The sequence below is a fragment of the Dicentrarchus labrax genome, unplaced genomic scaffold (assembly GCF_905237075.1).
Source record: "Dicentrarchus labrax unplaced genomic scaffold, dlabrax2021, whole genome shotgun sequence".
Classification (NCBI taxonomy): domain Eukaryota; kingdom Metazoa; phylum Chordata; class Actinopteri; family Moronidae; genus Dicentrarchus; species Dicentrarchus labrax.
The window spans coordinates 18405532-18423386 of record NW_026136724.1 but is presented as its reverse complement, the minus strand read 5'-3'; the positions used below and the strand labels follow the sequence as shown (position 1 = coordinate 18423386).

The 17855-nt window shown below is 40.7% G+C and overlaps 1 protein-coding gene across 3 annotated transcripts; it reads right to left on the bottom strand.

The window, feature by feature from the left end:
* Window positions 1–13440: 13440 nt before the first annotated feature.
* On the bottom strand, window positions 13441–17572 carry atp5f1c (ATP synthase F1 subunit gamma). Of its 3 annotated transcripts, XM_051393178.1 has the most exons (10): window positions 17466–17572; window positions 16985–17019; window positions 16275–16406; window positions 15947–16154; window positions 15263–15406; window positions 15102–15166; window positions 14857–15012; window positions 14151–14247; window positions 13845–13871; window positions 13441–13637 (listed from the first exon to the last, which is right to left on the bottom strand). In XM_051393178.1, the coding sequence occupies exons 1-9, from the start codon at window positions 17504–17506 to the stop codon at window positions 13865–13867; spliced, it is 885 nt and encodes a 294-aa protein (XP_051249138.1). In that variant the 5' UTR covers window positions 17507–17572; the 3' UTR covers window positions 13441–13637; window positions 13845–13864. The 3 variants fall into 3 exon arrangements, with proteins under 3 accessions (XP_051249138.1, XP_051249139.1, XP_051249140.1); XM_051393179.1 differs by lacking the exon at window positions 13845–13871; XM_051393180.1 differs by lacking the exons at window positions 13441–13637; window positions 13845–13871 and having other exon boundaries at window positions 14147–14247.
* Between the last annotated feature and the right edge of the window lie 283 nt (window positions 17573–17855).

Here is a 17855-nt window from a genome sequence, read left to right as displayed (position 1 = left end):
ATTTTACTTAAAAACTTCTTAAAAAGTCACAGTACCTCTGCTTGATTCAAATATTCTAGTCAGTGTTGCAGTGGTGCCTGTAGACGTGGGTATACTCTTAATTTATCCCCCAATTTTTTTCAAGCTGCCCATCCAGCAAAGGATAAACGTCCTATGTTATAAACATGGTGACAAAGTGTTTGCACATTGTCACTTAACTTCTGCTGCTTGACTTCAGGCAGTAAGGATCATTATGAAAAAACTACTTAATTATGCATTCTGAGTAGAGTATTCCTGATTCCTTACTCCATCAGCTCATGAAAACTATATCATGCCTTTCCCGTCCTAGGAAGAAAAATCTTCTTGCATCATTTAGAAGTGGATATACCAAATCCAGACTGAAAAAGTGGGTATACTTCCTATACCTGCATATACCCTGCACTACACCACTGATTCTAGTTCACACACTCACAAGACAGGACGTGGGGGGGGTTAAAAAAAATAAAAAAAACCACACCAAAACCACAGATGCAACACTTTGAAAAGGAAAAAACTATCTGCACCGAAATCACGTTGTCAATGGCAAAACCTTTTCTGCTTGTTTCAGCAAATTCAGCATTTTACTAAACCCAAATACATTCTGGTAAACCTTAAAACAAGTGTTTTTTTTCCCTTTATAGCCCTCAAAAAGTTGACATTTTTCAACATTCAAGTTCTCACCAAGCTGTGACAATATGCAAGTGAAAGTGGAAAATGTCTGATTTAATGGGTTTTCCTTTCAGGCCTTAAGGGGATCCATAGCTTCAATCGAAAAAATACAGAGTGTATGTGCTGGTTCAAACAGAGTATCAGTTCATGTAGTATACATCTTGGCTTTTAATCGTTTTCATTCATGTGTATGTTTTATGTATATCAATGCTCATGCGTGTGGAGTCTTCCCTTTTATGCATACAGAACAGGACGGGAAAAGGAAAGTCAAAGGACAGAAATGAGGGAGAAAATGGAGTCTGGGAGAAGGAAAATGAAACCTCAGAGCAGGAGTTGATGGAGAGGTGAGAGGATGGCGGCTGATAGATGGAGTACAAGAGGAGCGGGAAGGAGGAAAAGGAAAATTGAAATGGTGTGATGAGAGGGAGAGAAAACGGAGGGGAAAGGGAAGAGTCTGCCTTATTTGATGCAATAATGTGTTTGCAGCATTCACACAAGTCAAGTCGCTGATATCACTGCACCACACACACACACACACACACACACACACACTTGTAAAAGAGCAATATATGTATAATATGCAATATGTTGAGCTGTTATTCTGAATAGAAATGTATCAATAAAGGTTTAAGTGGAGAGAGTTTGGTAAATTAAATGCTGATTTATACACTTTTCCACCTTTACAAGGATTAAAATCGTTAAATTCTCTTGTAAAAAAAATTAGAGAAAACATAATCTTCTTAAACATTTTAAGATGTAAGAAAGGTCAAGGTAAAAAATATAAGCACCACATGTTTTCAACCAACAGCTCCAATACAAAATGTCTGAAAATGTAACCTTTTTCCCACGTCAATCTTGAACTGATTTCACCCACTCATGTATACCCACCAAAATACTACCTCGGAAAAAACACTCAACGTTTCCTTATGATGAGACATGCACCATTTTAAAAAAACAAAATCAGTCAACAAATGAAGCGTAGACCAAAATGTCTGTCTCCACATGCAAACATATAAAATGTCGACACAATAGATACCTTCGAAAACCTTTGCACTTTCTCTATAATGGCTGTTGTGAGGGCAACGAGGGGGCCACGGCTCCTATTATGGCATAAACACTGATGGGAAGACACACACACACACACACACACACACACACAAACACACACACACATTTAGGAGGAAGTGAGCATCATTAGAGCAGAACTCCAGTGGAGCCCGTGGTTAGACCTGTCTGGTAATTACGCACTGGATTACTCAGCATGAGACAAACACTTTAAAAATAAACACCACCTTTGATATATTCCATGATAATGTGGTTTTAAAGATGCACAATGATTGACTAACACCACTGTAGAATGTATCACAACAGCACCAACTTGATTTTGATTCAGTGAAAGTAGACTACTATTAGCTGAAGGTGTAATACAAGTATTTTGTTTAGAATTAAAATAACCCAACACGCTGTTTTTGTTCTGTTAGCATTGTTATTTATATTAACAGTGGTATTATTGTTAGTATAAGCATTAACAGTAGCATAATAACCTTTGTATTACTATTATAATTGGCGGTATCATTAATAGTATAGTACTTCTTTAAGCATAACAGTAGCATTAATATTAGTATCAATATCATTATGAGAGCAAGTGAACTCCCACTAGCCTCTCAACTGCTGCTGAGATATTGAGCTCAAAATGACTAGCATTGCAGTTGCTCTTCTAAAAATAAAACGCTGATGCAGTCTGCAACCAATATTCGTTATTTAGCATGATACCGCCGTAATGTGTAATAAATTGATGAGTGGTTTTACAGTCCTGTGGCCAACATGTGATTGGTGTACGGTGTACAGTGTTTTCATTTATGTATTTGTCTGGTAGAATTAACGATTTAGCATACTGGCATGAAATATAAGCTTTCAGCAACATCAGCCCAAAACACACCAGTATCATAATATCACTCAAACACTCAGATCAGCTGAACCCTCCTGTTAACACTTCGTCAAATGTGTAACATACCAACCACCCAACGGCCATTTCTCAGACATTGCGTTTGAGTTTGTTAGCTTTGCGAGCCTAAATGTGGAAGAAATGTGCAATATTTAACCCACGGTGCTAGTGTACATGCAGGGGGGTATATAGGAACTGTTTGGAGGGTATATGAATGTGAGGGAGGTATATAAGGGGTGAAACAGCAGTAAAGAGGATATGCAGCGGGTGAGGGAGCAGTCAGAGGGGTTAGGAGGGTGATACAGGCAGTGAAACAGCAGTTAAAGGGGTGAGACAGGGTTAGAGGGGTGAGACAGAGGTTGGGAGGGTTAAAATTGTTAGTTTGGCCCCACTGGCTACATTTTCCCTCCCCTGGGCCTATTTTACATACTTTTCTCTCAGACCCAATAAACAAACAAGCAGCACAATTAGTGGTGTACATGCATGAATGTGTGCTAGCGTGTGTGTGTGTGTGTGTGGGTGTGTGTGTGTGTGTGTTCATGTGTCTGCGTACGCATGTGAATTGAGAGCGTGGGAGAAAACGAAAAATGATTTTCTGTCTAAAAAATTGAGTTATGTGGACATATATTTACACACACATAAAGCGATGCATGTCCTTGTGTGTACACACACACACACACACACACACACACACACACACACACACACACACACACACACACACACACTAAACATAATTTCTCATAACAGTCTAATATGGTTCATTTTCAGCTATCAAAACACACATGAAAAGAGTGTTAACGCTGTCAACAAGCGAGCATGGGATGTGGAACCGTCGTTTTCATTCTCAATATGTCAAGGTTAGGGTGTATTCCAGCAGAGAGCGAGGGAGAGAGGGGGAGAGAGAGGGAGAGGGGGTGAGCGAGGAGAGAGAGAGAGAGAGAGGGTTAGAGGGGGAAGGAGTGTCGTTCTCCATCCTCTGCTCTCCAGAGAATCCCATCATGAAACGCCAAAGCACAAAGAGCTCAGAGCCTTCGACTGAAACCGAGGGGCCTTTTATCCAAAAGCGGGAGCATCGCTGGGGCAACAGCGCCACCCAGCACGCCACTACAAGTACTACACCTCCTCCTCCTCCTCTTCCTCTTAATCCTGACCTGCCTGTCTCCATATTTAAAAAAAAAAAAAAACAACAAAAAAAAGGGACACTTTTACTATACCACATTAATTCAATGATCAAAATGAGCGACGGTGAAACAATTCAAGTCAAATCCGTGCCCGGTTTTTGAGGAAACCATCCCCCCCCGAACACATGAGAGAGGTAATCAAAGCCACAGTGTTCTTTCTGTGTGGGAATCTAACCCTTAATGGGCTACACCAACCTCACAGCCAAGCACACACACACACACAAAATCAAACTAATTACAATTTGTCCTTTCTCTTTTGTCCTTTTCACAGTGCTCTCTTTTAATTCCCACCAAGAACACCAAAAAAAAAAAAACGGGGTGGTGGGTGTATGTGAGGAGTATAACGAGGAGGGGGGGGTTTGTACTGAGGGATTTTCCAAAGTAAAATAACACACTGGAGTGTATATCGGCTTCCACTCGCCCTCATTTAAATAAGCGCCAACACTGATTTTCTAACAAAAATATGGTACTAGTATAATAACAATGAAATAAGACCCTGTGAAAACTCGCAGCCTGCAGCAAGTATTTAAAATATCATTTAAAAAGGGCTGATCTGTAATTCAGAGCGGATATGGTATCAGACGGCGTGCTTGTCATTCCCGGCTATAATCTCCACTACGCTGAGAAACACACTGTCTGCTGGCAGCACTGGAGAGAGGGAGGAAGAATAGGGAAGAAGGGAGGGAGAGGAGAGGGGTGGTGGAATTTGACTACTTATTTTTCCCTTCTCCTCTAGGTGCCGTTCGTTTGTCTGCTATCGGCGGCGAAATCTCGGAAAAACCTATTTTTTAAGAGAAATCACAGATTGTGGAGGGACGTTGGAGTGCAGAAATAAGAGGCAGAAGAACTGGGGGGAAAAGTTTCAGAAATGAAATTATTAGATGGGAAAAGGATGGAGAGATGAAGGAGGGGTGAGGAGATGAACTTTTAAGAGAAAAAGAAAACACTTATTTATCAAGTGATGTAAAATAAATTAACAAAAATTCTGATAGTCGATTATTTGTTTGAAATGTTTGTCCAACAAAAGGGCGAGAAAAAAAAGTTTATTATGTGGAAATTCTTCAAAGAACTTAATATGATCTTACCACAAGGTCCATTTAGTAGCTGTTCTGGAGCTGTTGATTATATCACTTGATCTTCCTCGCGTACAATCATCGAATAATACACGTCGTATTTCCAATTTTTTAAGCATTTTAACGACTTTTCATCCAAGTTGACTTAGAAGTTAGGACTGAAAGTTCATTCTTGACTTAGGAAAAAGCAACTAACAAGATAAATCTCACCACAAGGTCCATTTAGTCGCTGTTCTGGTGCTTTTGATCATATCACATTATCTTCCTCCTGTAAGATCGTGGAATTTTTTGAGCACTTATAGGACTTTTTATCCATGTTGACTTAGAAGTTAGAGTTAAAGTTCTAAACTTAGACCAACAAAACTCAATCAATATCACCACAAAGGTCCACTTAGTAGCCGTTCTTGAGCTTTCAGCTGTCTCACACAATGTAAATCACTGAAGAATAAGCGATCAATAATTAATCACTTGTTCTAGCATGTCAAATATCAGATGGGAGAGGCTGAAGGACAGGTGAACTGAGACAGGGAAGCATGAGGAGATGGAGCAAGGTGCAAGAAACAATTAGCTGATTAATTCAGTAATAATAATAAATAATCAACAAATTCGTTAAGAAATGTATTCACCAAAAAATACCTTTAAACTTGTAATCTTAGCCAACAGAAATGCTTAAGTAAAATATGGCTGGTCGCTGTCAGAAACCATACTTGACAAAAGAAAAATAAATCTCACAAGGTCCATTTAGTAGCTGTTCTCGAGCTTTTGGACGTATCACATGATCTTCTTCAGCAAGTGGAGTTTGCAGAGTCGTCGTGAAATCGTAGACGTTCAAAATTCCATTCTTTATAGCACTTTTGAAGTCATCTCTTCCATGTTGGCTTATAAGTTTAGATAGAAATGTCATTTTGTTTGGACCTTGTAAACAATGGACGACCAGAAAAGTCAATTTAGTAGCTGTTCTGGAGCTTTTGCATTTAAAGGAAATTGAATCACTTGTTTTAGTAAGTTAAATATGAGGATATATCCTTATTTTATTTTATTTTTTGCACTGTTGGTCAGACAAAAGTAGGAAATATAAAGATGTCACTTTAGGTTCTGGGAAACTGTGACAGGCACGTTTCACAATATTTGGACATTTTATCGATTAAGCAATTAATCAGAAGAAATCATCAATAGATTAATCAATGCCAATGGGTACTGAACTGTATGTGGAACAAAACAAGCACTTTGAGGATAATTGTTTTATAGATTTTAGAGATTTGATTGTCAGATAATCAGAAAACAATGATCAGTAGATTAAATGAGTAAAATAATAATTAGTTGGAGCCTTAAATGGAATTATGAATGTCTAAGCCTGTCCTGAACACACACACACACTCGTGAATATACACACTCTGGCACACACACAGACACGTAAACACACACATTGGGTTTTGGTTAGACGTGTGGTCTGGACAGGAAAGGGCTGGGGCCGCCACACTCAGCAGGACACGGACCTCGGGCAGTTCACACTGCACACACACACACATACAAACACACTGCCAGGCCATCCTTACCCACCTATCCTGTTGCAGTGGGGGGTCGGAACTGGCCAGACACACACACACACACACACACACAATCATAGACATCCTCATATTCAAACACACACTCAGTTGGCGGAAACTGGCAGTGACATGCTGTCCGGCGGCTCAGGCTCAGGGCTCTGAGGTTGGGCTGAGCCATCTATCATACAGCCAGAAACACTGTAACCCAAGACATGAGTGGCAGGGGATCACACACACACACACACATACACACACGCACACACACACACACACAGTGAAGAAGACATATGTAAGTATTCACACAAACAAAACACTCGCTCAGACAAAGCCGACGACACGCTACGTCACGCTACACTGGCTGTCTGTGAGAAATCCTCAATATGAACTGAATCTAATGAGACGTTTTGATCAGATTCCACGCGAGTATGCATGAATAGGTTTTACTATTAGCATCAGCGTTATCCCTGCTTTCAAAAGGAGAGCTTCTGTGTCCTGTGGTCTACATGATTATGACAGTTTCTGCTCTGACAAGATAAAACGTCTTGGATAAACACAATCCTTGTAATTATTTGGATTTTTGGTTGCATGAACACTAAAAACTTAAATGTATATTTGCAACTCATTTTTAAATAAATGAGAGCTGACATGATTAGTTAACGCAAAATTGCAACTGCAACTATTGTGATAAGTCATTTCTCTAAGCAAAGTGACAAACATTTGGTGGATCCAGCTTCTTAAATGTGAATATGTTGTCTTCATGATCAATAGTAAACTGAATATCACTCGTTTTTGGACTGACAAAACCCAGTGATAGACAAGACATCTGAAGACATCTCCTTTTTTATTTTACTGTTTCTAACAATTAAAATAAAATCGATCATATGTGTATCAGATTTGTTATAGCACAGTAGTGATTTAACTTGGAGAGCTCCAGACAAATGTTATCTCATCTTGTGTCTTTCTGCGACGCAGGAAATAATACCTTTTATGTTTGCAACTTGTTTTGGCATTAAGACGGGAAGAGGCTGGTTAGCATTAGCATTGATAGTCCCGTACACAAGACAAGAGTTCACATAATCATCAGAGGCAGCTGAAGGCTGTGCTTCTTTGAAAAGCTAATGGATCTGTGGAGAAGCAAACCACACAACTGTTCTTAACCGGCAACAATTAATCTTATAAATAATTAAATAATTACTTTATACAGCAAAGGGGCTGCTTTACTTTATACTTGTGAGTGTAAATTGTAGGCAGAGTTTTACCTCTTTTAAAAACACAGAATACAAGTGCACCATGAATTTACTGTGAGCCCATTGTGCTCTATCAAGAGACTGGTAGTGTGTAGTGTTTTACTGTATACTTTGGCACTGAGTACTCAGCCTCCCCTAATGCGAGGCAGGAGTAAAAAATATGCAGGAAAATTGGTTTTCCTCGTTCCAGGTTTTCCTGGCTTATGCCTCTATTCTTTCAACAATTCATTAGTGAATAGTAAAGTGAAAATAAAATGGAAATTCAGCCTGATGAATTGATGATGACTTCTGAATATCTAGCTAAATATTTAAGATTTTAGCTACTTTAATGACGTCAAACCTGTAGGCGTAATAACACCTGGTTAGCTGTCGGTCAGGTGACACTCGCCATGCATGTTGTTGTGGTCCCTCGAGAATATCTGTTGATGGTTGAACACCACATACAAAACCTCAACAGAGTAAAACTACCGAGACATCTGCAGAAAAGAGGACACATCTGTCAGCAGCTGTCGGACTGACATGTGCCGTCTGAATTACAGAGCAGCAAATTACAATAGCACCAAAATGCTACATTTAGAAGATTCCCATATTACAAATACTGAAGAGTGGCACTAAATATCAGCCATCAGCAGGTTTGACCCCTAAATATCAGTGTCTTTAGTGGCCTTCGAAACCCCTTATTCTTCTGACTGGTTAGTGTCCCACTTCTCAGCCCACTTCACAATCAAGCCTTCAGCCTGAGTAAGTGCCCCACTTCATTTGTAAAACACCCCTGTGAATGATACAGACCGCCACTTCCCCCGTCTAAATCTCTTCCCCTCTCTCTCTCTTTCTCTCTCAACAGGCCTCACCATTCACGCCCCTCTGAAACCTGAGCCGGCCAGATTGATGGGAGGATGGCTCTCATTTGGACCAGGAGAAAAGTGGCCAGTTTAAGGGCTGCTACTGTATTTTAAACGCCACGGGTGTTAAAGAGACTGATGAGCCCGGTGGCGGCGGCGGAGCCGATGGTGACCCTCCCCTGCCTGGCTCGGTGCAAAAAGCCCCATTGGGAGAATGAGCAAGAGGAGGCGGATGAAGGGAGGGAGGGAGGGAGGGGAATAAATCTGCGTGGCGGCGGGAATCGATCGTTTCTCCCTCCTTTCCCGCGCTATCTCATCTGCAGGGGCTGAGAGAGGCAGAGCGGTTTAAACGATCCTGACCTTGTCCGACATAAATAGTCAGAAAAGTCCACAGAGCAGATAGCTTTGTGTAAGGCTGGGGGGTGAGGGAGAAGGGGGGAGGAGGAGAAAAGAAGGAGGGGAACGCATTGAGATAAGAAGTGGGGGGGGGGTTGAATGAGATAATGCCCCGGCGTTACTACATCAGAGTCCGTGTCGCTCATGCGCACACGCACAGCCGTCGCCGTGGGAAACAAGCCTCGGCCTTTCGCTTCCTGCCTTCCCCTCCTTCGTTGCTATCTCTCCCTTCATTTTCCTCTCTCATCAGAAAAAAAAAGGGGAGTTGAGAGCGAAGGAGAAGGGAGGAGGAGTGGAAAGTCTTTCCCCTCAAAGCGCTCGCCTTTCTGTCTGTGATTACCTGAGAGACGGATGGAGGGATGGAGGGCAGTCAATTGGCTCCCATGAACACCCAATTCTGCACTCCTGAAGAAGACGTGAGTGTTTTAAAGTAAGAAAGGAGCTCTTTTGTGCGGCGCCCCTCTTCTTTTCTTTTGAGTGTAATGCTGCTGTACCTGACAGTGGCGCTGCCCCGGGTAAAGGCAGAAATCTCTGCCTCCATTGTCACCTGTTCCTCTAATCATTTTCCGCCCTTCATGCCACAATGGAAGAGGGCGATAACGATAACGAGGTGAAGCTAATACAGAGCGGCGGCGGGGCCCCCCGAACACAATGTTCAGATGTCTTCACTCGTTTGCTCACAGACACACACACACACACACACAGTTATACCTTTACACACTCCTTAATGCAGAAACAGACGCACACACACACACACACACACATTTTGTCTTTTTTCTTCAGTCAGTCACGCGCAGATGTTTGAGCCATATCATTCAGCTGTCAAATCACCCCTCACATTACACAGCTACACACTTTCACAGTTTCATCGTCGAACATAATAACAGAAGAATGGCAGTGTGTCGTGTTTTTTTCTCTGCTTTGTTGGAAGTGGTGTAGTTGGTGGCTGCTGGTTTGAAACCTGGTATTGGGTGGCAAAGGTATATGAGTGGAAATGAGCCTGTTTCTCCTCTCTACCCTGAAGATTTGATATTATTTGGGCCTCATTTTCCACGTTTTCACCACCCTTCCTATGATAACATTGTACTCATGAAGTTAATTGCAGAGATCTGGGAACACAGAAATGTTACTATAAATGAGGGACGGGTTATTAAAAAAGAGAAAACGAAGGCAAACAGTTGTAAACATCACAGTTTAAGGTCCCATTTCTAGTTTACTGTTGACCTACTCTACTTTATCAACCATACTGGTCGGCTCACTTTTGGTTTTATGTCTAAGTTTGTCGTAAAAGCTCATTTTTTGACCTATTTGACCTTCACTGTAGAGCAAAGTCACGTTTTTGCACCATGCACCCTTTTCATATTTACAACTTTGTTGCAGACCAGCCAATGGGTGAGGAGGGATCACGACTGAAATAATAAAGGTCAAATGTTTCCATAGTAACACACACATTAGGCTTTTTACTGCATATCTACCTCCTCGGAAGAAGCTTGAGCTCTCTGAAGTTTTTGCTTTTTACTCATAAATTAAGTTAAGCTAAAGGCAAGCTATGTAGGATTTGTCGGTTGCCGTCTATAAACACACAATTCAAAGGCTCCTCGTCCGGTAGAAAATGTCCACTGCTTACAGTATAGTGTTATAACTGATAGAAATGATAGGCAAAACTATGAAAACATGAACAGGTCTGTCCTTTAAGGTATTTAACCCTCCCCTGCTTTGGTGCTACAAGTATACAGACTGTAGTTGTACTTTTTCTTTACCTATTGGGAGAATTAAGGACTTACCTTGACTTGAGAGTTGAAAACTACAACATTCAAGTCTCAAATTACGACAAAATTGTTTGTTTTAAAAGACTTTACACAGCCTCACAGCTTGACTTTTAGATTATTAGGCATAGCTTTTGTCAAGCAATGGTCAGCATTCAGACCAGGAAGACTTGCATCCTGGCTCCTGACTTGGACTTCCCTCCAAAGACCTAAAAACTGCTCTGATACCAGCTAGAATACCTCGTAGTGTGCGAGTTGAATCGTGCTAAATTTACGGTTTACCTTGCAAGCATCAAGACAGAGAAGAACATTACTGCTGCAGAGATACCTGTCGAGACTTTGCACTATCCTGCGACAAAGCAGAATAAACCTGTGCACAGTCTCTGTGTCTGATAAGCCTTTTTTACTGGACTTCGTGGGTCCTATTTCTTCTTTTTACCAGAACCCTGCACTGACTTTTCTACAAAACACAGAAAGAAACAGATGACCTGCTCTCAGCCTCCGGAACTGTGACCTAGGCTCTGCAGAATTCCCAGTATGGCAAAGCCCCGCATCCTCCCCCCCGTTCCCTCACCCTTCCTCACACACATCCATGTGAATTCCTGGGCCTTGCCAGCAAAGGGGAGATGAGAAGGCTGCTGCTCTCTGACTGTGTTTATCAGAGTCTGGCATCGCTGTAATTTCAGTGTTCAGATGCAATCGCTCCCCACTCCCCTCAGGAGTAAACAATAACAAGCACAAATACAATAGACAAACAAGGCCTGCAGGACATGTATGCAAACGTGCGCACACACACACACACACACACACATATGTATCTATATGCGCACACAGACGCAGGCATGCACAAAAGCATACATTTTGGACACACAAACAATAATAAATGCAAAATGCAAAGCACCTTCTGTCTTGTTTTCGGTCTTTATTTGGCAGTAACTGTTGCCAGGGAGCGAAACCTAAAATGTTTGGACTGCATTAACATGAGAAACCGCAAGATCTATCCAAAAAGGCTGGACTCAGATCAGATATTGAATCTGAATGCGGTGGCTCAATTGACTGGAACTAATACAGTTAGACACTGCTGGTCCTCTTTGAGTTTCAGTGACATGCAGGTTGTTGCTCGAAAAGATGTCAGATTTCTTGTCAGACAGCGCAGCCTGGTGGATAATTTATGAACTGCCCACCACTGGCTTCAACTGAGAAGTTACAGCTGCAAATGATTCTGAAAGGATTTATTAATCCCTGTCAAGAGAGTCTTTAACTTTCCATTCAAACAAGATTGTCAGAAGTCATTGTCAATTTTGTATTTTGGTTCCTCAGGGCACTAAGGAACTGGAGGATGCTTCAGTGGTGGATGTTTGTTTGGATGTCCTTTGCAAGACAAGAGTTGCTCACAAAGTTTTCTGAATAAATGCAGATTACAGGAAACAAAAGAAGTGGATTATTATTACTCACTGTCTGTTGGCCACGTAGAACAGAAAAGGAATTCTGGTATTAAACTCAGAAATTTGAGAAAGATTTAAATCAGGATTCAAATTTTTGGTAATTTAAGTACATTTGAGGAAAAGTTTATATCAGATATTGAGAACAGAATTCTGACTTCAATCAGTTTTCTGGTGTCAGTCTCAGAAGTACACAGGAGAAAAATACCAATCTTGATTTTGGTGGAACTTCACTATACCCTACATTCGTTTTCATTTGTCTGAACTCCTCTCTTGAAACTTTTTTGTCAACTGAAGACTGAGTTTCCTTCTTTTTATAGTTCAGCACCTTCAGTGGTGCCAATTTCTAAAACCTACAATAAATCTCACCTCAACCTCCTTTTAGGGGATAATGCAACATCAGCATCAACCTATGTAGCTATTATTATAAGTCTAGCTACTATCTATAATTTGGTTATTAAAATATCGTGATTTAGCTCAAATGTCTTTTTAGAGCCTCAAAAATGTGCATAAAATAGAAGCCAGACAAACGTTTTAGTATATTAGGAATACATTTTAAATAGACTGTAGCTCTGCCGTGTTTTTAACTTTTTTAAGGTCTGTTTTGAGGTTTTTAAATGTTAATAATTTCCTTAAATCTGACTGTTTTTGCACCATATTAAAATTAATTTTTCCTTATCTCCCAATACCATGTATTCCTCTTTATCTGGGTATTCATACAAACACTAATCACACAACAAAAGGTGGATGAAATTATCAGACTCTCTCCTGTTACAGATACCAGCACTCTTTTCCTTCATTAAAAATCTGTATACTTCACTGTGTGGAACTTGTAGGTGTTTTTATATAAAAGTAACATGAGGACAGGGATGAGTGGCACGTAGATGAAACCACATCAGCGCGTTAAAAAACACCCAATCTTAACCTTTAATAAGGTCAGTATCGATACCAATCTGATGGCTCAAGCATCCATAATAAGTCTTGAAATATACATTAATGAAACAAAAACAAAAAAAACACTACTTAAATCAAGACCTACTGACTTCACAAAAGGAAGCATTTATTGAAGGGATATTTGTGTTTGTATGTATTATGCTGCAGTTTCTGCCACTTTGTCCATCCTCTGTATATTAATTATTTACACAACTGAGGATTAACTTCATTGTAAAATCCACATAAATTCTTTAATATTATGATCTTCGGCCACATAACAGTCTTGTATGGCAACTACATTTCTAATTTATCTTTTATTTTCATCGAGTAACATGTTCGGAGGATGAAATCCATACGAGTAAAGCATCAAGATTCATCTTTCTCAGTCATCAGCATTTATTGGGAGGAAAAACAGATACAGGAACTGATGAATGGGTGAGGAATCTGTAAGAGGTTTATTTTCTCCATATATTTTACAAATAGAAGCACAAATGTTCATAGACTCTCTCGACAACACGTGCCTGAAGTACTCTGAAGAGCTATAGGTAATGGAAACGATGGTCTCGCCAGTTTATCTGCAAAGAAAGAAAGACAGGAAGGTAAGAGCACTGAACATAAACAGCCCCTTCGAGTTGGCTGGGTCTAAAAAGCTGAACACTCCGCACACCTAAAGGGCATCTAGACTATTATATCAAAGAATTTATGGTACACATTTCTACATAAGACGCTTGCCAAACTAGCCCAGAAGGGGTCTAACATTACGGTCTACTCTACAATGTTACCTCCTCTGTTAAAACAAGCCTCAGTTCCTGAGTTCAGCAGAGGGTGAGGAGATTAGGTCAGAGAGGAGAATTAGACACGAGAGAATGTGACAGCTTTTGGAAAAAAAGACACGTATGGTTGAAAGAGGATATTTTGCGTGAGAGAATAGAAAGAAGTCTCCAAAAGGTCGGAGAAGTTAACAGAGTGAGGATAATAATAAAAAAAAAGGGGGTGAGTCACTGAGAAATATGGAAGGACAACAAATGTGGTGGAATAAAAAGAGAAAGAGAGGAAAAGAAAACACAGCAGACGGTGAAGAGACTTACAGAGCAGCAGCTCCAGAGATGATCTCAATGAGCTCCTTGGTGATGACGGCCTGCCTGGTACGATTGAAGGTGAGGGTCAGCTTGTCAATGATATCAGCTGAGAGAAGAGGGAGAGAAATCAGTCATGTCAAATGTAAAAACACTGAGGAGGAGGGACGGCTCAAACTAAAACCATAAGATATGAAAAACTATCACAACATGTGATTATATTCCATTAAAGTTAAGTGAATGACAAACTAATAGGGAATATAGAAGAAGAACTCTTTTCTAAAATCCAGACAACCAGTGTATAACTTATAATGATGCAGTTTGCTTCAGCATTACATAAGTGATCAACAGCACATCAAATGCTACATTAGTCAAAACAGTGACATTTGGATAACTGACTAAATGCTGGACTGTTGCGTCTCTCTAATTTATATAAATTCAAAGTTTGGGTTTTGGACTGTTTCCAAAAAAACAATTAAGTAGTAAAGATAATCTATTCTAAAATAATGTATTGATGATGTCCATCCAAAATCCTAAGAGCCTAAAAGGGGGGCTCTTCATCTGTTTAGTCAGTCCAAAACTAAAAACATAATTCAGTTAACATTTGAGTAGCTGAAACTACAGAATGTAGAAACGTATGGAGAGGTACTACATATCAGCACATCCTTTCTTAAAATATCTTGATGTGCCCCCAATTCCTGAAAGTCGAGCATCTTACAGGCGTTCTTGCTGGCGTTGTCCATCGCAGTCATCCTGGCACTCTGCTCACTGGTGGAGGACTCCTTCATGGCCAGGTAGATGACGTTGACCAGAGAAAACTCCTGGTAGTTCCTCAGCACATCAGCATCAATATCATCATAGATGCCCATGGTCTCTGCACACAGGACACAGATGTTCAGTATATATATATGGGAAACCTGAGGATGTGTGTACAAACTTTTTCCCAAATAAAACAAACACTACCTGCGTTAGCAACGGAGTCCACGGAAAACAAAGGCTTGTTGTCGGTCTTGTATGAGATAACAGACCTGCAGCACAAAAAAAAAAGGGACATTTATTGTTCATCTCTTCGCTGATGCAACTTGAAAACACAAATTCAAATAATAAAAAAGTAAATATCGTACCTGAATCTGTTGAAGATGACAGAGCCTTGGTCATATTCATATCCACAGTTGAGCAGCTCGGTGGCGACAATTGAAGCGTCAGTGAAGCTGGGGGGCTTGCGGCCGACTTCCTTACAGTTCAGGACGATGTGCTTTCCATGAGTTCTGATTGGGAATAGTAGGTATTATTGGTACGGTACGATAAGCATCACGGGCACACTTCATTGTTTGATGTATGAATTGGGATTTACAGCCATTTTCATGCAGAGAATACAGTCGTAGAACGGGCTGTGAAAACTTGTAGATAATGGGAAAAAATTATTGTACCACCTCCCTTCAAGTTATGTATCAAAAACTGCCCAATAATCCATTAGGATTTGACTAGTTGAAGCATGCTGGGCTTCCCCTTTATCAGCTTTTATGCTACAAAAGCCAAAAAACGCAATTAAAAACACTAATGAAATAATTACTGTAATATAAACTTCAGCATAATCAAATGATTTCTAAAATTGTAAATAGCTACTGTGCATGTGGCAATTACCAACACTGAGAACAGGGAATTTACAAATCATCATTAAAACCTAAAAAAACAAGATAACCAGGGAATATAACAGCTGCTCAGTAAGTCTCAACACTGGACCGGACTCATGTCTTTCATCAATGTTATGAAGATGAACTTCGAATGGGCTCCATTTCCACGTGTACCTGTGCAGCAGGCCCCTCAGCTTGTCTCCCACATTGATCACCATGACCTCCTTGCCAGCACCGGTCAGGGTGGCGATCTCGCTCTTGATGACCTTGGCCACGCCAGAGTGGATGGCACCACAGAGTCCACGGTCAGACGTCACACCGATGAGCAAATGCTTGGCGCTCTTGTCCTCCGACGCTTTGATCTCGGCCTTCTCGTACAGGGCTGGAGAGCAGAGAGGTAACAGCGAGAGAGAGAGTCTTAGTCCAGTGTCAAACAATGTGAACGCTATGGAGAGTAAAATCGTACTCGCGCCAAGTGAGAGATAACATAGGAGGCACGTACCCAGAGCACCGGTGCCGTAGACTCTGGCTGGCTTCAGCTGCCTCTCAGCGCGAGCATACTTGGCAGCGGCCACCATCTTCATGGACTTGGTGATTTTCTGGATGTTCTTGATGGACTTCAACCGGATGGTGACTAGAGAGAAGAGAGGATATTATAATTAGTCTGAAAGCAGTACGCATTATTCTCCGTTTCCTTCCCAGAGACTATTTATTATAGCTAACAAATAAATTAATACAATACGGCTATATTTACTTATTTAGAAACTTGATTATCCTTCTTTAAAAAAGAGACACTTTGTTGAAACCTTTTGTAAATCAGTAGGACAGCTTCGACAATTCGGGATCACTTTGTCTCAAATCATTTGTTATTCAGTTGCCTGCATAACGACCTTCCACCGAAATAGACGACAGCGGACAGCCTGATCTGCTCAACATCTCTAAACTATAAATTAACAGGAGGAAGCTTCCATTTAAAACTTTGCAGAGTGTAAATGACACTAAAATCATGTCCTGAAGTACACTTTCCTGCAAACAGGCACTAACCCTGTAGAGATTTGCACATTTACACAGCTGAGTGTGACATTTCCCATAAAAATGCACAAGATTTTTACCCACAAAGCATTCAGATTTTACATCCTTAAGAGATTATAGTCTGTTATATGTTATTATATACGCTGTTGTCTTTCCATCTTAACACAGCGGTGTACTTACTGTCCTTCAAGGTAGCCATGTTCCTGACCTGCCCACTGTGAACAGAAAGAGTTGCATGTGAGCTTTAGCTGCATTAACAACACGTTAACAGCATTATTAACATTAATAGTAATAAATTAATTAATTAATTAAAAAAAGATAACGCCACATTAGTTACAAAACTTGGAGAATAATCTGCAAAGGCGCTCGCATCCGTCAGCGTTCACAGCTAACTAACAAATTGATTGATAAGGTGTGTAATAAAGCGATTATCGATTATTCCCAATGTGCACTTAACGTTAACTTAGCAATGTCACTAGCTGTCATTCATTAGCCGCGGCCTCCTCGTCAGCGTGCCCTTGCGTTCAATATCCGCGTTAAAAGGCTGGAAGTTACACAGCCGGCCCCAAACACACACACACACACACACACGGGTTGCACAGGCACAGGATAAACATTCAAAACGCCGCTGTGGAAAGCATTTAAGGCGGTTTGACTTCACCATTGTGGGGAGAAGACCAACGCGCTGCTCCTGGCGAACATGGTTACTCCGATGAAGGTCAGCCACGCGAAACTGCGCAGGCGCAACTTCAAGGCAAAATGGACGAATGCTGCCTTTAAGGACTGCTGGAAATATCGGAAAGATGCGCTTACACACACACACACACACACATGAAGGGACAAACTTTAAAGAGAAATGGCCGTTTTTGTTGTTGTTGTTATTTATATCCACAACTAATAGTTTAATTTCCCTCTTGACTTTATCTGCATATCGGTGTGATGCAGATTTTTTTTTTTTTTTAAAGTTTAATATTCTGTCTACATTAAAATGTCCAATTCCATCTCATGACAAGCAAACGTGTCTGTAGCAGCTACTACTCTAAAATTAATA

Excerpts from the sequence above, each read along its gene's own strand:
- atp5f1c (XM_051393178.1), bottom strand. The coding sequence starts at position 17,506 with ATGTTCGCCAGGAGCAGCGCGTTGGTCTTCTCCCCACAATG. Across the intron at positions 15,407-15,946 it reads CTGAGGGGCCTGCTGCACAG|AACTCATGGAAAGCACATCG; the intron begins GTACACGTGGAA and ends ATTCCCAATCAG. Across the intron at positions 15,167-15,262 it reads GTCATCTTCAACAGATTCAG|GTCTGTTATCTCATACAAGA; the intron begins GTACGATATTTA and ends TTTGTGCTGCAG.